Below are 20509 nucleotides of genomic sequence, written 5' to 3' on the forward strand. Positions count from 1 at the left end.
CTGTAACCCCATCATAGAATGCCACCAACTTTGTCAAGCAATATTTGTCCTTAGTGAAACCATATAGTGAAACCATATTGGCTGTCACCAATCACCTCCTTACTTTCCATGTTCCCTAGCATAGTTTCCAGGAGGATTTGCTCCATGATCTTACCGAGCACAGGGGTGGGACTGACTGGCCTGTATTTCCCTGGATCTTCATTTTTTTTCCTTTTTTAAAAATGGGAGTTATGTTTCCCCTTTTCCAGTCAGTGGGAACTTCACCGGACTGCCACGACTTCTCAAATATGATGGATAGTGGATTAGCCGCTTCATCTGCCAGTTCACTCAGGACTCGCTGATGCATCTCATCAGGTCCCATGGACTTGTGCACCTTCAGGTTCCTTAGATGGTCTCAAACCTGATCTCCTACAGTGGGCAGTTCTTCATTCTCCCAGTCCCTGCCTTTGCCCTCTGCATCTTGGGCGGTGTGGCTGGAGCACTTGCTGTTGAAGACCAAGGCAAAAAAGTTGTTGAGTACCTCAACCTTCTCTTTTCAGAGTACTAACAATGAATTAGCCTCACTTTTTTTGGAAAGGTGGTAAAACATACACTCCAAAGCAAATATCAGGCTGTTGAGATAAATAAACAAATCAACCAATTTAGACAAGCATTTTTAGTGGAGGGAAGATGTGGCAGTGAAGTACTTGCTAATGGACTTGTTAGAAAAGTTACTGCATTAAAAAAAAAAAAATGTTGTAAAAGTGCACAGTGCTGTGCCAAGCCTGATCAAAGTTAGAGCTGTATGAATTAATTTATAAAGTGAAAACTTGAGCTATTTATAGATATGAGATGAATTTGGCAATAGTTTAAGTCCAGAGAGTTAAAACTTTCCTTTGAAAAAGTCAGAACGTTTTGGAAGTATTTCAGTCTTTTATTTTTGCACAAGTGTTCTGCAAATCTCTCATGTTTCCCCTCATGCTTTTTAAAGGTTAAAATAAAAAGACAAGTAGTATAAATCAAAACAAAATATATCTATTGTATTTTAGATGAGCCAAGATAGAATTCCTAAGTTCTGTTTCCCTTTGGGAAAAAGGAACATTTGAGTACCAAAACAACTTCAAATAATTTCTGCCCCCCCTTCTCACGTTTGCTTTTTTATTTTTGACTAGAAAACCACATAATTAATTGTTTTTACACTACTAATCAACGCCCATTCTCAACCTTAAGGAAATTACAGTCTGAGCAAGACATGGGGTGAAACATGGAAGAGAGTAGGTTGGCTCAACAAGAAATGGTGCAAATAAATTTAATGTGCTAAATTATTTTATAATTTTAATGCAAAGTGGGGTTTACATTAAAGAATTGTTCCTTCAAAGGATTTCTGGCCTTCTGTCTCACAGCCTTGTCTAGCTTATGCATTTTGAAGCAAGATATCAAAAGATACTTTTTTTTTTCTTTCTCTTTCCTTTTTGCCTACTTCTGATGTAAAGATACGCTTTTTCCAAATTCCAACAAGAGTGAACACTGAATCAATGACTTCTTATGGGCAAAGGCTCATCCTGTGTCCTCAAAATCTGTCCCTGAAGCTCACCCAACTCGTGGGGTTTTCTTCACTGCATTTAACAGTGGCAATATAAACTAAAGCTGAGACTTCTGCTCTCTCCACATCATTCCTCTTCACCATCTCTGTTCAGCTGAGTTTCTGAATAGGTTTATCCCTGCTGAATGTTGTTTCCAGTCTCTTTGAAAGAGATGGGGTTTTGTGGAGCACTGTGTGTACTAGGACCTCCATTTCTGCTTGGAATTGCCATAGTAATGAAACAAGGTGTTCCCTCCAAGTTGAGAGCATGTTGGTGACAGGGGAACGCTGTATTATGTTACCTGTTGTCCAGCTCATGGTTCCTTTTTTGGGATGCAAATAGTCATTTGGACATTTTATGATTGAGGCAGTTCATGAATTACGTGTTTTAAGGACTCCATGATTAATTAATTACCTGAACATTTATTGCCACTGTTCTATTACAAACACAATATAATTAGGTCTGACTGAGAAATCACTTGAGAGAGAGTCTTGTCATTGGGAATTTCCTGCCTTTTAGCTTCTTGATCTCCTAATCTGCATCAGAGATTTCATTCTTTCTTGATTTTGTTTTGCTCTGAATTAGCATGAAGCAGGAGGCAGGCCGTGTGAGAATGGAGGGTATAAATCATGTAAGCACAGATCCCACTGCTCTGGGCTTGAATATTAAATAAACTGCCGTCTTCCTGCCCTAGATAGCTGTTAGTGTTAGGTTAGTCAGGCAGGGTTCCTGGAGCATAAAGAAGCAGAATCGTGCCTCACCATCAGGGGAAAAAAAAAAAAAAAAAAAAAAAAAAAAAAGCATTACACTCCCTTCTCTTAAGCAAACATAAAGCTGGATGTATATCCTCATCATGCAGTGACCCAGGAGAGCTCAGATGGCCATGAATCCCCAGGAATGCATCTCTCATGGTAGATGGGTTTTGCTCACTCTCTTCTTCTCTGCCCTTTCTGCAGGCATCCAGCACACATCCAGAGTGCAGCATCATGCAGGAGATTGAAGAGGAGCGCAGCCAGTGCTTGGCAGAGCTTATTGGGGATAACCAGACTTCAGGTATGGGGATGATCTCTTCTCTTCCTGGCCTGCAAGCCAGCATCACCCAACCTCACATTTGCCTTGCCATGCCATTTCTCACCCCTTCTGTTGTAGAGCAGGGCAGTCACTCCAACTGATGTTGAGCTCTTACATTAGGAGGGAAAGAGATCCTTCCAAAGTACGATGCAATCAACCGAGAGTTTGAATAGCTCGCTGGGGATCCCTTGCTGCCTCCCACCTGGGTAAGCCTAGCTTAGGTGTCTTAGTGTGTTTAATCACAGTTACTCATCCATCTCTCTGAGCTGGAAGTGTCTTAAGCAGTTTTTCTCTGGGATCTGAAAGCTTGAAGTTCTCTTAGGCCTTGATTTGCTTCAGGGGAAGTCATGGCAGCCTTTCTATTTCCATTGAACTGCCCTCCCGGTCTCATGACAGAATTGATCCTGTCCTGGTGGCAAAGCAGAGGCAGGAAAGATGAGCTCCAAGGCTGCAAGGTGTCTATGAAGTGGGGCCAGGTGGCTGAGATCCCCTCCTTGAGACACATGACATGGAGCACACACCACAGTGGGCAGTCCTCCTGGAAGGCCCTCTGGTCCCCTTAATCCACTCTGTGCTTCAGTGATCAGGAGAGAAAGGCCAGGTCAATGATGCCACCACTGTTTTCCAGCCTCCCAGTGAGATAGATCCTGTCCCATCCTGTCCCACAACAGTGTTGTCCAAGTCCCAAGCTGAGGCATCCAGTTGAACCTCTTCCTCTAAGTGCCTCTCTCAAGTTACAGGTCCTGGTTTTGTGAGTAAAGGAGGTGTAGGGGCTTGTGGTAGGCTGTCAGGCTCCAAAACCAAGGAACATTGCTGGGGGATGGGGTGGGAAGATGCATATCCTGCTTGATATTTGCATCCCACCTCCAGAAAAAGAAAAAAGTAGAAGAGTATGTCTTCTCATTCTCTCTTCCTTGGCATTGCTTGGAGTTAGACTATAGACTGAAGGACTATTCTGCACAATACTACTTAATGATAGAACAGCACCCTGGGGACAAGCTGATCCCTGGAGGAGCTTTACTGAATGCAAGTTGGCTTTTGGCTCCTGCTTTTTTTATCTACTAAGGTACCGTTTTCTTTGATTCAGAAATTATTTCAAGTGCCCCTGTCTGGAGCTGTTTGAAGAAATGTTCTTCTGGAATCCAGTAAAAGACCGAAATCAGGGCAGTTAAAAACATTCATCTGTAATCCAGCTAAATGCTTCATTTAATTTTCATGGATATTTAAAGAAATTAAATTAAATACATTACATTCAAAATAGAAAAATAAATACTTGAAGTGGGGTTTTTTTTCTGCTTTTTTAAATTATTTTTCTTATTGGAAAGTTTAATCCAAAACAGCTTTTTTTTTCCCCTCCACTGCATTAAACCATTAAAAATATTTTTCCTGATTCTGGTGTAAAAGCACACTTAGTCATGTTGCAGGCCCTTCATTCCCAAGCACTAGCAAGTATATAAAAATCCTTTGGAGTTTGTTTTTCATAATGGAATGCTGAAATATTGGACTGGGATAATTCTACATTTCTGCAAGTCACTGCCCATAGTTGTTAATGGGACTGATTCAGAAATTGCACTTGTGAACACTCTTAAAACAGTTTTTGTCCATGGAGACAGTACCTGCTACTCCTGAGTTAATGTCCTATGTCATTTTTGTATGTCTGCATGCCCTGGGTAGAAATGGTCATTGGTGATATCAGCGTGGAACATGTGCGTAGGGACACAGCATGTGTTCAACCAAGTTTTACACTGTAAACTGTGTGGAAAACAGTTGGCATTCATTTACCCCAAAACATCAGCAGATATTTAAGACCTCAGTACTGACTTATCTAGACAGTGATGGCTGCCTTTGCAATCAACAGCAAGAAACTAATCTCTAAAGTGCTGTCTCAAATGGGTGACTGTGGGTCAGTCATGAAGAAGTCTGTTTTGACAGTGGTGTGGACAGGTAGCTTCAAAGTACCTAAATGGGATGTGTTTGCCCCTTGGAGTATTGAATTCACAGCATGTGAGCATGGGTGGGTTGAAAGAGATGTTTTTCTGGAGTGGAGCTCCATAACTCAATAAATGCAGCTGAGAGTAGTTGCAAAATAAAACTTTGGACTTTGACGGTTAGGGGTGAGGGGGAAGTTTGTTGGATAGAATCTTATGATGGTTATGATATGAGATCATATGTAGGTGATGACTGTCTAATCTGAACGTTGCTGGAAAGAAAAAATCCCAGTAAAGCTCCCAAGAAAAATGTCATTTTAACACAAGTCAGCCCCTCGGAGAAGGAGAATGGAAAGCAATTGAGATTCCCTGCCATCCATAATGTAATACCTTGATTTATGGCCAGGTAGGTGTGTTGCCTGCTACACATTCCACATCCTTTCAGCAAAAAAGAAGATCACTTGAGGTTTAACAACAGATCTGTTATCCTTTCTAATTAAATGAGTGGAAATAAAGAAACACACCGTTTCAGTGCAGTCTGGAAATAAGCTTTGTTTTGAAGCCATTATCAGTTGTATCGATCAGAGAGGTTTAATCACAGAAGTAATTTGATGTGTCAGATAGATTAGTCACCTGTTAAGAACACCTGATGGTAGTGCTAAGATTGATCACCAGGTCAGAATGAACAGGTAGATTTCCACTGATAAACAATAATGTCTGTCTTAATGCCATTTTGTCTCAAGCACCCATTCCTTATAGTGTGTGTATATGCACAGGTGAAATCAATGCTTTCTTTTCAAGTTACACCTCTGTTTCCAGTGCTGGTAGTAGATGCCAATTGCTGTTCCTGGCGTCACCAGTTCTGGACCACAGGACTGCTGGTTTTTCTTAGCAGGATGAGGATCTTTCTGTTCCCTGTTTGGAGTGTGGTTCAGTATTTGTGAAGTTACCTATATTTCAGGAGACACTAGAAGGGACACAGGAGAGACACAGGGGTCACAAAAGTGTGACCACCTCTGATGAGAAGAGATTAGCATTCCAGCATGACTGCAGAAGATGCATCTAGGGAGAAAACAGCAGGGAAGACCAGTTTAAGCTGGCAGTGTGTACACAGGAAAATAAAACAGCTCTGAGATCAAAGTCTGGACTTTAGTTTGTAACCATCAGAGGATACTGAACAGCCTTTCTGGAGTTCTGCAGGAAGGAGTGTTTTATTGACTTCATGGCAGAGCTTGCCCAGTTTATGAAAGGGTGTGTAGGATGTAGTTGCAGATTGCAGCACAGGACTGAATTTCATGAACAGGACTGCTCTTGAAGTCCTCTGCCCTATTTTTCTTTTACCTCCAGGCTGAAATAACTAGACAATGTAAAGTGACAGTTGTGATTCAATACAGAAGTAGATTCTTTACCATTAAAATCAAGACTAAGTAAACTGAGACTGGTTTGTCCCACACGGGCAAATAGCCATTGCGTGGGAATGATTTTTGATGAGGGATTTCTTTCACTTCATTTTAGGTAGCTCTAGGGTATCCTGGTCAAGTGTAGGCCACTCTTTTAGGATATCATTAATCATGTTCAGATCGTCTTGCCTGTTGACAAGATCTTTGTTTACTATGTGAGCAGCTCAGCTGTGTTGGAAATAACCACACTTCACAGGTGATTTCTGTCCTGGTGTTCACTGGCCTGGGAGGGGATTTGGCTGAATAAGGTGAAGTCCCAATTCCATCATTAGGAGTGATGATTCTGTTCGGTCACATACAGAATTGCATTTCAGGAAGCTAAACTTTCACTAGGTTATTTTTTAGATGATCTTTCCAGCCATTTGGCCCCCAAAGAATGCTCACAATATAATTTGAGGCATTGTTAAAAAAAACTTTTGAAAAACCTGTTACTGTGAAAGTGGCAGAATTCTTCCCTGCTCAATGCAGGAGACGATGTACAAAATGCCTCATCTTAATCTTAGTGCAGACTCTGTTCCTACAGGACCTAAAACTCAACTCAGTGAGATTGCCTGCACCATTTGTATGAAGTGATGTAGACAATTTTTATGCTGGCTTTTGACAGGTTGGAAAAGGAGTGTTGGTTATTCATCCCCTTATCACACAGCTAAGGAGAAAGTACTGCTGGACTGCATCACACACAGATGTACCTGGATGTTGGACCAGCAAAATTTGTAGTTTTGTTATCTGTGAGGTGTCTGGCTTTCCTTGCAAGAAATGGGCCATTCTCATGGCAGGCATGGCAGGGATACACTAGGTAAGATACTGCGAATGACACATATTGTGTCTGCTTGTAATGATGTCATGCAAATGTGAATCCTTAGCTGTGGATGCCTTAATTTCCCACACTAAGCATGTTTTAGTGGACTAGCATCCACTCCATGCTAGTCTCACAGTTGGTCTCCCTGCAAATTTTGCTTTGATATCCATAGATTACGGCAACCACAGCAGCACTCTTGCTGCAATTAAGGTGACTTGTGGGTCTCTTGGCTTTAGTTTTTCTCCTTAAAAAATAAAAAAATAAATAAATAAATTCTGTCTGGCAGGGGTAAGGTAAGGACAAACAAATAGAAAAGTGTCCAGCTATTTTACAATTGGGACTTATAAAAGCACTGTGGTTAGACAGAGTAATAGGAAATGCAGTATTTTGGCAGCACCCCCAATTTAAATTCACACAAATCTACTGTGTATCTGTGGAGAAATAACATCCCAGAAGAGAAAATTCATGTCATCCAGGCTAAGTTGCCTCTTCTCTTTCTTCTCCTCTCTTCTCCCAAATAAATCTGTCCATAGTATCATACATCAATCTGCAGTGCCTGCAGGTGCAGATTTGTGTGGATGTTTTCCCAGGAGCTGCCTAGGGAGTTCCTTGGGAATGCTCAAGTTATATCTAACATATGCAAAGCCACATTGCCCTGTATGCCAGTGCCAAGCAATGAAGTGCTGCAGTGGGTATGCAGAGGCAGGAGCTAAAGTCCTGGGACATTTAGCTCATCAGCATCTCGGGTGCAGTTACACCACCAGCGACCCTGCAGAACTGCAGGATTGGTGTACTGTAAGCAACTGGTAGCAGGTCAGATCTGGGGCTCCAGCTGCATCATTCAAAAGGTTCCCAGGTCATCCCAAATTTTCAGCAGCCAGTGATTGTGGGAGTCCTGCCTGGGTGACGCCAGGTTCAGTTCAGCCAAGTCAGGCCCGGGACATGAATGCCTTCAACGAGAGCTCTCTCTGCCACCCCGCTGGACAGGTGCAGTGAGAAGTTTTTGAGAAAACTTTGCAGAAAGGATTTTGTATGCTGCCATCGGCTGCTGTGATAGCAGGCTGCAAGCTGCCCAGTAGCTGCTTAGGCTGTCTTCTTTCCCTTTCCCTGCTCTCTGGCTGTACAAGGCTGCTTCTCTGGTGGCATCTCCCACCTCTGCAATGTATAACAAATAAATAAGACAATTCCACAGCCTGGGTTTCTCCAAGGCACTTGATAGTTTTAGGAGCTTATAACAGATAGAGTTCCTCAGTCCTCTGCATTATTTTGAAAATGCTTACAGACATATTTCAAAAGTAAAGAATGCAATCCCAGCCCCACTGGAAAACAGGCTTTTTCTCCAGATACTTTTTCAGCCAAGACATCTGTATGCAGTACAATGACTGCTTAGCTGATAATACAGTTAACAGCAGTAGGGAAGCTCTCCCAAGGGTTAGGAGGAGGGATGGATGAAGGCAGTTTTGCTTTCCAAACTCACAGATGGTAGCAAGTCTCTATGTGAAGTGTGGCTGAGCTCCTAAAGGCTTCCTGCAAGGCAGGTCTCACCACCCTGTTGCTTCTTCCTGACTTCCACTTGCTTTTTTAGGGTAATGATCCCAGAGCACAGAGGGGGCGGTTGGTTTTGTTTTTAAGAAAGCTTCACCTCTCTATGGCTGTACTTTACAAACAGTTCAGCTTAACCTGAAGCACCCCTCAAAACAAAACATAACAAAACAAAAAAGTAAAAAAAAAAAAAAAAAAAAAAAAGTTTTTTGTTAAAAAGACAAGTAAAGCAATCAGGTCTAGGTCAGCTGGCTCAGCTCATTATCCCTTTATCCCATTATTGCTAATCAGTTGTCTTTGCAATCAGATATTCTTTTAGAAGCAGGAGAATTATTTAGGGATGGCAGTGGAACAAGGTACTGTGACTCGTGTTTGGGTGGGATAAGCAACTCTGGAGACCATGTTGCTGTGCAGGAAGCATGGCACTGTACAGTAAACAGCCTTCACGGGGAGTGGTGGGAATATCAGGCAGCACTTGGGCACAGGAATCGTGGCACAGTTTGGGACTTTAATGGCATGGAAGTTTGAGTATGAGGGAAAATATTCAAGAGTAAAAAGGGGAGACCTTTAAATCACAGGAGACTCCTGACACCAAAGCCTGATGACCTGAGCAGGTGGGATGCAGTTTTCTGCATTAACATAGTTCCTTGGCTTAGTATCACAAAATCACTGAGGTTGGCAGGGACCTCTTGATATCATCTAGTCCAAAATCCTGATTAAAGCACAGGATCAACCAAATCAGTTGCTCAGGGACATGTCCAGTCTGGTTTTGAATATTTTCAGGGATAGAGACTCCACAGCCTCTCTAGACAACCTGTTCCAGTTGGGAAAAATATCTTGTGTTTAAATGGAATTTCCTCATTTTCAGTTTGTGCCCCTTGCCTCTCTGTTTGAATGTTATCGGTTATTTATACACATTGATAAGGTCCCCCCTGAGTCTTTTCTTCTCTAGGCTGAACAGTCCCAGCTCTCTCAGCATTTCATTGTATGTGAGATGCTCCACTCCCTTAATCTTCTTTTCAGGCCTTTGCTGGACTCTCTCCAGCATGTCCATGACTCTCATACTGGGGATTCCACCCCTAGACCCAGCACCCCAGATGAGTCTCATCAGCGCTGAGCAGAGGGGAAGGATCACCTCTCTTGACCTGTTGGCAGCATTTTCTCCTAATTCAGCCCAGGATAGCATTCACTTTCTTTGTGGCAAGGGCACATTACTGGCTCTTGTTCAACTTGGTGTCCACCAGTTTCCCCAGGTACTTTGCAGAGCTGCTTTCCAGCCTGTATGGGTGCATGGCATTATTGTCTCCCAAGCGCAGGACTTTAAATTTCCCTTTGTTGAACTTGGGTCACTTTATGTTTTTTCAGGACTTTTTTTTTCTCCAAAAGGGAAGACCTTCAACTTGATTTGGATCCCAAATTCTTGAAGTTAAATGCAAGTGAAACAAGCTCAGAACTTCACAACTAAGACTGTCAGCATCTCACAGAGTCAGAGAAGCATTTTGTCTGTCCCCCACACTTCAGTAGCATGGAGATAGCTGAGATGATTTTCTAAGTGTCAGTGAAAACTGCCAATAGCCATCAAGGAGCTGCTACAGTCGAGCTGCTTCTGATACCTCAAGACTTCAGCACTGCACTTTATATAACAACCTAGACGTGTCTGTCTTGCGAGCACTATTTGAAACCCAATCAAAAAGTCCAGTGCCAATCCCCCTCCCAGTGCCAGTTCACATCTGCTTAACTTTTACATGTTTCACACTTGTTGTGAGCAATGGAGCTGAGTTGTGCAAGCTCACAGAATCACAGAAACATCTTGGTTGGAAAAGACCTTGAAGTTCCTCCAGCCCAACCATTAACCTCCCCCTGACCATTCTCAACTCCCCCAGATCCCTCAGCGCTGGCTCAGCCCAACTCTTCAACCCCTCCAGGGATGGGGACTCCCCCCCTGCCCTGGGCAGCCCATTCCAACGCCCAACAGCCCCTTCCACAAAGAAATCCTTCCTCAGAGCCAGCCTGACCCTGCCCTGGGCAGCTTGAGGCCATTCCCTCGGGGCCTGGCGCTGGGTCCTTGGCTCCAGAGACTCATCCCCCCTCTCTGCCCCCTCCTGGCAGGGAGTTGCCGAGGGCCAGGAGGTCTCCCCTCAGCCTCCTCTTCTCCAGACTGAACCCCCCCAGTTCCCCCAGCCGCTCCCCATCAGACCTGTGCTCCAGACCCTGCACCAGCTCCGTTGCCCTTCTATGGCCACGCTCGAGTCATTCAATGGCCTTTTTGGGGTGAGGGGCCCAAAACTGAACCCACTCATCGAGGGTTAGCCTCACCAGTGCTGAGCCCTGGGCTCAGATCCCTTCCGTGTCCCTGCTGGCCACGCTGGTGCTGACACAAGCCAGGATGCCATTGGCCTCCTTGGCCCCCTGGGCACACTGCTGGCTCCTGTTCAGCCGGCTGTCAATCACCCCCCCAGGTCCCTCTCTGACTGGCAGCTCTCCAGCCACTCCTCCCCAAGCCTGTAGCGCTGCTGGGGGTTGTTGTGGCTCAAGGGCAGCCCCCGGCATTTGCCCTCAGTGAAACTCCCCCAGCTGGGCTCAGCCCATGGCTCCAGCATGCCCAGGTCTCTCTGCAGAGCCTCCCTACCCTCGAGCAGATCAACACTCCCACCCAGCTGGGTGTCATCTGCAAACTGACTGAGGGGGCACTCGATCCCCTTGTCTAGATCGTGAGTGAAGATGTTAAACAGGAGTGGCCCCAACACCGAGCCCTGGGGGACACCACTTGTGACCGGCCGCCAACCAGATTTAACTTCATTCACCATAACTCTTTGGGCCCAGCCATCCATTTTTTTACCCAGCAAAGCGTGTGCCCATCCAAGCCACGAGCAGCCAGTTTCGCCAGGAGAATCCTGTGGGAAATGGTGTCAATGGTGACCTTACAGAAGTCAAGGTAAACAACATCCACAGCCTTTTCTTCATCCAATAAGCAGGTCGCTCTGTCGTAGAAGGAGATCAGGTTTGTCAGGCAGGACCTGCCTTTCATAAGCCCATGCTGACTGGGCCTGAGCATCTGGTTGTTCCTCCTGTGTTGCATGATGGTGTTTAGGATGAGCTGCTCCATCAGCTTCCCGGGCACTGAAGTCAAGCTGACAGGCCTGTAATTTCCCTGATCATCCTTCCGACCCTTCTTATATATGGGCATCACATTGGCCAATTTCCAATCTGTCAGGACCTCCCCGGTCAGCCAGGACTGCTGGGAAATGATGGAAATCACCCTGGTGAGCACCCCAGCCAGCTCCTTCAGCACCCCCAGGTGTATCCTATCTGACCCCATAGACCTGTGTGTGTCTGTGTGATGCAGCAGGTCACTGACTGTCTCCTGGATTGCAGGGGGGTCGTTCTCCCAGTCTCTGTCTTCTGGCTGCAGAGGTTGGATTCCCTCAGTACAACTGGTCTTGTTATTAATGACTGAGGCAAAGAAGGCATTAAGCACCTCAGCCTTCTCCTCATCACTTGCTACCATGTTTCCTCCTGCCTCTAACAGGGGATGGAGGCTCTCCCTGGTCTTTCTTTTGCTGTTGAAGTACTTATAGAAACATTTCTTGTTATCTTTGATTGCTGAAGACAGATTGATTTCTAGCTGGGCTTTAGACCTCTTGATATCTGCCTTGCATAGTCTCACAGTGTCTTTGTAATCATCAGCATTTCACATGCAAAGAAATCCAGGTGGGAAATGGCCCATGTTGTTTAAACTCCAAATACTGCTTTTGCAGTTCCACAGGCCTAGAGCAGAGGCTAACTTGAAAAGCCAAATTTAGAACTTGGGGTTCTTTGTCACTCTCCCTTGAAGAAGTTAAGGCATGTTTGATGTGAGGAGAGGCAGTGAACATATGGAAATTAAAAGTCAAGCTGGAAAAACATTAATGAAGTTTCGATTAGGAGTCTTTATTCATCACCATCTGTTTATAGTGCAGTAAGATAAGAAATGATTAATAGTTCCTTGCTTTCAAAAGTTCAAGTGAATTCTCACCTTCCAGTTGCATAAGATCTCCTGGAATAGGTGTTGGTCAGATTTGTATGACAGTCTGGTTATCAGCAGCTCTCCAGGTGCTCCATCGCTAGAGCAGGCACTACATGGCTGATGGCAGCTCAAGCACTCACGATAGTGCACATGGCAGGGTGGGAAAGGGGGCAATGGACCACTCACCCCAGGTTGGGGTCAGGGTGATAATGCATCCCTGAGACCTGCCAAGCGCTCATGCGGGTGCTCCTTACACCTTCACGTGTGTGAGGATAGATGGTTTTGTTAGCAAAAATCCACTGTTTTAAACTCAGTATCAAAGGGAGCATTCAAATGAGCCACTGAGCTGGCAGATTTGAAGTGTGGTAACCTCCAGGGGAAATATACATCTTGGCAGACATCTGAAGGGGACTCTGGGTGATAATGTAAGGTGGCCCTGGTGCAGCCAGAGGAGAGACCTGTCCCCAGGCTGAGAAGGTTTGCAGAGAGGCTTTGCTTGCAGCTGAAGCAGGCAGGTTTGTCCCCATGGTTCAGAGCAAAGAAAGATAAAACTCGAGAAAAATAGTCACACCCCTGAACAGGAGTTAGGTCTTGTCAGCCCTTAGCCACATGTCAAAGTTTTTAACAAATGCTCTTGGATAATCATTGTGGTCTCCAGCTGTCATTTTAGAATCATGTAGAGCTCTCATAAGTCTTGTACTATATCTACTAGCCCCTCCAAAAGTCTTATATATCCTGGGACATCAGCAATGACTACTGCTGGTCAGCTAAATCAGGCCCTGAGGATCTAGTTAACATCTCAATGAAGCCTGGAGAACAATTTAGTTCAGTCTAAAATTGATACTTACATATGAACTTAATGATCTCTTTAAAGGCAAAGGGACCTCCTGGATTTCTTTCCATGTTGTCTTTCCTTAGTTTTTCATTTAATTGTCTTTATTACTCTGGTCTAGGTGATACAAAGGGCCTCTTGGTTTCAGTCTTGCTCTGGCCAGCAGCATCCAGATATGACATCAGTCCTCTTCATTCCTGGGCAATGTGGCCTCCTCTAGAACAGCAGAAAATTCAACTATGTGACATCAAGACCTTAAACCCCAGACTCATTTGTCTCTCTTAGAGGATCAGTACCAGAGTCAAGATGCCTTTTATGTAACAGAAATTTTTCTTCCAGTTATTGGACTGTGGCCATGGTACTCAGTTGGGACAGGCATGATACCTCCATTAACACTTTCTTAACCTGCTCTGGGACTCTTCCCAGCCACCAGCCCTTCATGCTGTAGCTCTTGCAGAGGTGCAGCCTTCTCTCTGGAAATTCAAAAGAAAGAAATCTGCCCTGTATTTTTCAGAGGATAACCTTCCATTGACCATGCTAGGAAAACTGGCATCTGAAACAGGAGAAGGAGGCATGTGTTGCTATGGTGGTAAACCCAGCTTCAACCCTTAGATGTGAGCAGCCCCCAGACTTTTGTGCTAGCTGCTTTGATCCAGTCCTAAGATGACGGTCATTCTTCCAGGCCATGAGTCTTTTTGAGGGAATAGTACCCAAAGCTGTTTTCCCTAACAAGTTGTTATTAAGGCTGTCCATCCTTGCTTGGTAATCCACTGCTCGAAGAGAGTGCACCTCTCCGCTGAGGACTGCTAATTCCCTGTTGAATAGTGGTGCCTCCTCAGTTGCTTGTCACTGTCAGACTACCCTATCACCTGAAATCCAAACACATACTGGCAACAGGATGAAATTCAAACACAAATCTACAGAGCACCTCATCATTCTTCCCTGTCAAACTAAGAGCTTTTTTTTGCCTTGACCTCACTTTTCTACAGATGCAGTCACAAAAGATGTTACAGAATCCATTTTCTGCCTTAATATGCTATAAGGGTGGAGGCTTTGCTTTTGTTTTGCCTGTTGCTGACGTGTCCTGGCTGCAAGCTTTCTAACAGCAGTGTTTATTTGACTTGGGAACAGCTGCCTTGTAGCTTGTTGCAATTAACAGCCATTTAGTTGACATAAGTCTTGTACTGAAAAAGTCATTTTAGTTTGAAGAATATGCAACATTTTTAAATGTCATCAGACTTTTTTGTTACTTTTTTTAAAGCATGGCATAATGTATGGACACACACAGCCTTAGTTATGCAAAATTTATAAAATTAAGGAGAAAATGACATTGCTGCAGACCAATGGAAAGAAAATTGAAAGCATTTTCAAAGCTCTGGATAATGCTTAGATTAAATCCATGTATGCAGAGCTCTTGTTTCTGACAACAACTTGTGTTTGTTTCCCTCACATTCCATCAGATTTCTGGTTAAGAAATCTTCCTCATCTTTTTTTTTTTTTCTTCTTCTTTGCCTGCTCACTGTATCAGAGCACTTTCATGATGGTATCCACCCTTTTTACATGAGTACATTGAAAAAACGTTGCATATGCCATGAGTTATGTCAAATTCCCGTTACAATATATGTCCATGATCCAAAACCTGCCGCAGTTGCTGGAGACTTTTCCAGATTTTACTATGCACTGGACTTTCTGTATTCTAGGTGCCTTTATTTCTTGATATTCAGACCTTTAAACATAGAAAAGTGAAATTGCGGAGAATGTGAGAAGCTGAGGTCAGAGGTACCGCATCTACCAAGGCTAAGTAGGGTTTCAAGCTTTTAAGTTATCAGTGTCTGTCTTTTTTCTTGCCTTTTAACCATTAAATATGCCTACATCTGAAACCAAAGCTTTCTGGTCCACCTTGTCCCTTTCTACAGAGCTAAGGTACAGGGCCTCCACACAACCTTTCCTACTTCTACAGATGCCTCTCTATATCTGTGAGCAAGAAGCATGTTTCCAGCACAAACTCCAGCACGTTTAATAGCCAAGAGCCACATCATGAAGATTTTACATGGTGAAGCTCATTCCAGCTTTGCACAAGGGCTGAAGTATCTTTCTATTAGCAGGACAGGCAATCTGTGACTTACAGTTTGTAGAGGAACCTTCCATTTTACCCTTTCTTTTTCTCAGTGGGGAGTCATATCTTAGCCCAATATTTACCATGAAGAAGAGCAACACAGCACTGGCTTAAAATCTCCTCTGTTGCAAAGCACATAATTTGGTCTTGAAGGTACAGGATGATATTTTAAAGTAGGAACAGGGTAAGATTCCTCTTAATCATGCCATAATTGCTATAAGAGAGACCTTTCCAAAGCTTATTCCAGATTGGTAAACTGAGCACACTGCTAAGGGGATCTGTCACTTGCCTGTTTGCCTTCAATGAGCAAGTCAAGCTGAGCTGGTCAGTGAGAGAGTTTGCACTTCGTTAGAGTGGGCAGGTCTCCTGAGCTCTCATAGTCATACTACTATTCAAGTTTCCATATACATTTAAGCAAGTCACGGACTTAATGCAGGAGAACTCTCGTGACTCTCACAGCACTTGAACCATCATTGAGAGCTGCTGCACTCATGTCCTGTCCCTGCTTGGCTTCTTTTATTAGGAAGACCCAAAGAATCTCTAATGTTTTCATCCTCACAACATCCCTGTCTCCTTCTGGTAGGCAAGACAGTGAGGTACAGAGGAGATACAGCTGGGTGAGTCCCATTTTAGGTCTTACACTATCAGGGTAGTCACTCTTGCCTGCAAGTCAAAAAAGCATTGCTAGAGGTTTGAGCCTAGTCATCTTTACTATGAATTGCTGTCTGGAGGTGGCAACATGGAAAAAGCTGTATAGGAAGATTAGGTACCTAAATTGAAAGTGTGGTTCTCTATAAATCCAGTTTTCTACAACTTCTGGAAGAACAGGGGGATTTGAGGAAGGAGTCAGGAAGCCCTGGAATACACCTTTAAGAATGCTTCATGTCAGAGCACTAGAGATCTTGTTTAGATGCTGATGAGGAGATAAGTTGTTTTTGACACCCCCCCACCTTGTAAAACTTTGTCTTAAATTTTGGATCTTTTGTTTCAGTTTACATGTTCTGAAATTAGGAAGAAGGGCTCAGCTCACAAATTTGATTTATGTAAAGAGTGATCTGAAGGGATAAAAAAGATCAAGTGTTTATTTAGTTTGTTGGTTAAAGAAAGGCTGAAAGATTAGAAACTTTTTAAAACTTGTTTGTGCTTAAAAATAATCTTCCAGAAGTAGTCTCTGGTGATTTCTTTCATGTTGTTTAGAATGACTCAGTCTGAGGGCTTAAGGTGAGGTTTCCTTCGTCTTGATCTTTGAGTCCATTTGCTGCAAACATTTAAGGATAAAGATTTCTTTAACATTTCCTCTTGGGTGCTTGGACATTTTCTACTGGAAGGCATTGCAGAAATGGAAACCAGTTTTTATAGCAAGTAACAGTGTTCTCGTACACAGAGTGGGAAAAATGAAATCAGTATCTCTGTCTTGCTACAGATATTGTGGCAAAGTCCAAGATAATGTCTTTTCACTCCACTTTTTTCAATCTGGGAATCCTTTTATTTTCTGTGATTGTTGGTCTACTTTCTGCTGAATTGGGATTGCAAATCCTTCACTGAGGGATGGATGAATAAAGGAACATCAGTGTGCCACTAAAAGCACGTCAGTGGTGAGAAGGAAATGCTACAGTGTCAGGGGTTTGCATGTCCTGGCAGGATTGGGGTTTTCCTTCTGCTAAGTGGTTTTTCTGTCACATGCTGCCTACAGTGCTGGAGTAAGAGCATGATGGGCAAAAAATAGCCAAATTAAATGCAGAGCCATAGAAAGTTGAAAGGGGAGCTCTCAGGGGATGGGTTTACTTCAGTGTTGATAAAAAGGTAACGAGATGGAGCTGGGGAAGGAGAGATGCCCACAGGGTGCTTGAGTGTATAAGTGAGACCTGAGGGGAGGAGGGCACAGCAATGAACATGGGATGGACAGGGATTTGCAGGGAAGGGTGGGAGCATGCATTTAGTGAAACCTTGGAGCCAAGCTAGCCCCAGTCAAACCCAATCTGTAACAAAAGTCAGATAAAACCGTATTTTGCAAGTCCAGAGCAAGGCAGTGTGGGGTAGAATTTAAAAAAAAAAACAAAAGATACAAGGGAGAAATGATAGGGAACTGCTTCCATGCAAGAAGGAACTAAATAGTCTGGGACACTTCAGCTTGAAAAAAGTGATGCTTAAGGCGGGATATGAAAGAGGATTTTATGTTTTTTCTCCCTAGGGAAAGGGATATTGTGGTTAGGTTATGAATAGTTCTGTCTTTGTGAAAAGAACTAGGCAATTCCTAATTAAACCAGCAATGAGCAGGTTCAAAGTGAATTCAGAAAAGCATGTATTTTTTCACTCAGTGGACACTTAAACTGTGCAATTCCTCGGCCCAAGAGGTGGTGAATTTTAAAAATATCCATGGGTTCAGAAGCAAAATCAAATTGCATTTATTTTAAAAGATTTATGGAAGAAAAAGAATCTACATACAACTTCTAAAATTTAAATGCAAGATTATCCCTGATTCAGGAAGTCTCTGCTCATTGGCATTAGGGATGGTAGTAGAGACCCAAGGCTCGTGATGGGTTTTCCTAGCCTCTGCTGCGACTGAATGCAAGCTGCCTGTCTGGAACTGAGTAGATTGTTGCAGGGACAACAGGGTGTGTTTCTTCAGTTAGGCAAAAGCTTAGTGGGAACAAGAAGGTTCATGCAATGATAATACGTTGTAATGAGACCAAAGTGGGCAAACCATGGGCGACCACCTAGGCTGCATTTCTACATGAGCTTGTCAGTGAGAGAATAAATATCACCCAATACCTATTTACAGTCCTAACTTCAGAGAGGTTGGAAACTGCCTGCTGATATCAAATTGGAAGGAAAATGAGTTTACATTGCAAGTACACCAGCCTGTGATGGTACCCAGTAATATCTCAGCTTGGCTTAATCAACCTGCACCTTTTTCTTGCTGTTTTATCTACCTCTGGGTAGTGAGAGGCACACAGAGATCCTGATACCCCAGGCATCAAATCAGTATCTTTGCATCTGAACATAGATTTAGAGCAAAAGTCTTGTGTGTGCATGTCCTTCAGAAGAGACCAGGAGTTACCCCATTCATTAGGAAGAATTTGGTGCAAATGAGAGATGTGCTGAAAGGCATTTTTTCTGAACTGGGAGTTCACCTGGGTTAAGAGAGTGCCCAGCACTAGCCTACTGCCATTCATATCTTTCCTCAGCCAAACCTAGTCACATCTCAGAGCTGTGCCAGAGTTCTGGAAGTAATGTTTATTCATGAAGGAATATTATTCTCTGCTGCTTCCTCAATAAGCTTTGACCATATGTTTGCTGTAACTGCTGATATGACTCAAATAAATGCTTTTTGTGCTCTAGTCTGATGGTTCTGCAAACCACTGTATACCTGTGCCTCATGACAGTTGACCTGCTTTCTGTTTATTAACCTTTCAAAGGGAGAGGAAATAAGAGCCTGAGCTTTGATTCCCTACCTGCAGTGCTGTGTCCAGCTCTGGGGCCTCCTACATCAGAAGGACATGGACCTGCTCAAGCAGGTCCAGAGGAGGTCATGAAGATGATCAGGGCGCTGAAGCACCTATGAGGACAGGCTGAGAGTTGGGGGGTTTAGCTGGAGAAGAGAAGGCTCCAGGGAGACCTTATAGTGGCCTTCCAGTACTTAAAGGGGGCTAGAGGAAAGATGGGGAGGGACTCTTGATCAGGGGGTGTAGGGATAGGATGAGGAATAATGTGTTTAAAGTGAAAGAAGGTAGATTCAGATTAGATATCAGGAAGGAGTTCTTCCCTGTGAGGGGGTGTGAAGCCCTGGCACAGGTTGCCCAGAGCAGCTGTGGCTGCCCCCTCCCTGGAAGGGTTCAAGGCCAGGTTGGACAGGGCTTTGGGCAACCTGGGCTAGTGGAAGGTGTCCCTGCCCAGGGCAGGGGGGTTGGGACTGGATGATCTTTAAGGTCCCTTCCAACCCCAACCATCCTGTGATTCACATCTAGTGGAGACAGTGGAAAGGTTACCACCTTCTGCAGCTGTGGTGTGTTTCCTAACCCACTGCATCCAGGACTGTGTCAGTGGTCTTCAGCCACTTCTTCTGAGTCAGAACCTCTTCAAAGAGGGCTCTCCAAAGCCCAGCTGATGCAATACTTGGTTTGCACTTAAGGCATTCGGGTTGCAAAGAGGGAGGCTGAGCTGCTGGATATGAAGATCTGAGCTCCAGCATGTGGCTGACAGCCTCCAGCCCGTTCCTTGAACAAGACTTCAGGAGCCTGCTTCAAGAGGGAGAGAGCTGTCTGCTAGCAATTACAGTAATTGCATACTTTACAGTGCAATAACAAGTAGTTTGATCTGTTTATCTGAATGAAGGTTAAAAGGCAGCTTCTCCCTGCAGCTCTCTAGAAGAAGGTATTTGGCTCCAGAGAGCACTTGATGGTCTACCAAGCGAAGCAGGACAAAGCTGAATGTCTGGAAGTCACAGTTAAAATAACTGAAAAGGAAAAGAGACTCTGTTTTATATATATATATATATATATATATATATGTATATATATATATATGTATATATGTCGGCTTTTTGTCTTTCTTTAACATAGGTAATGAGAGTGAAAAGGTCTATCTTCTCTGCTTAGCATTCACTTCCTAGTCCTTTGAGCAGCATCTGTAGTGGGCTGATAGATTGTAATAGTTGCTTTTGGCTGATAAACTCAATTACAATGATGTTATCAAAAGAACTTATTGATTCATAAATATTCATACTGATATTTGAAAAATGAAAATTTGGAAAAGAGAAGATAGATCTAAATGTATTTGAGAGCTTCTTAGGAATCAAATTTTTAATAATATTGGTTTATAAATTATCTTCTTCCAATTTTCCCACAGTAATAACATGTTTTTATACAAGAAAAGAAACTATTGAGGGTGGGGGTGGAGAGATGGTACCCTAGTGTAAGCGTACATAAAATTCAGTTCCTGTTCTTTGGAGAGAGTGAAACAGTGAAACATCTTAATGTATGCTATGCAGTTTGATGTCATGTGATGGCTTAACTTTCTACATTTAAAAAGAAATGGAAATATTTTTTGTAGTATCCATTTGTGTTGATCTGAGAAGCAGTAAACCTGGTGTCTGGACAGGTTTATCAGACTGGTTGAAGTCAAGAGATGATGGTCATCCCTGACAAGCCTCTCCAGGGTGCAGTTGGAGGGATTAGCAGCATACCAGCAGTA

The 20509-nt window shown here is 43.6% G+C and overlaps 1 protein-coding gene across 1 annotated transcript in view; it reads left to right on the forward strand.

The window, feature by feature from the left end:
- The first annotated feature begins 2509 nt into the window (after positions 1–2509).
- The window catches only part of VIPR1 (vasoactive intestinal peptide receptor 1), an 81068-nt gene continuing 63068 nt past the window's right edge, over positions 2510–20509 (forward strand). The window contains exon 1 of the mRNA XM_026842606.1: positions 2510–2615. Coding sequence (XP_026698407.1) covers positions 2549–2615 — 67 coding nt within the window. The 5' untranslated portion in view covers positions 2510–2548. The remainder of the gene's footprint in view (positions 2616–20509) is intronic.

Source organism: Athene cunicularia, assembly GCF_003259725.1.
Source record: "Athene cunicularia isolate RWA chromosome 2 unlocalized genomic scaffold, athCun1 chr2_part1, whole genome shotgun sequence".
NCBI lineage: Eukaryota > Metazoa > Chordata > Aves > Strigiformes > Strigidae > Athene > Athene cunicularia.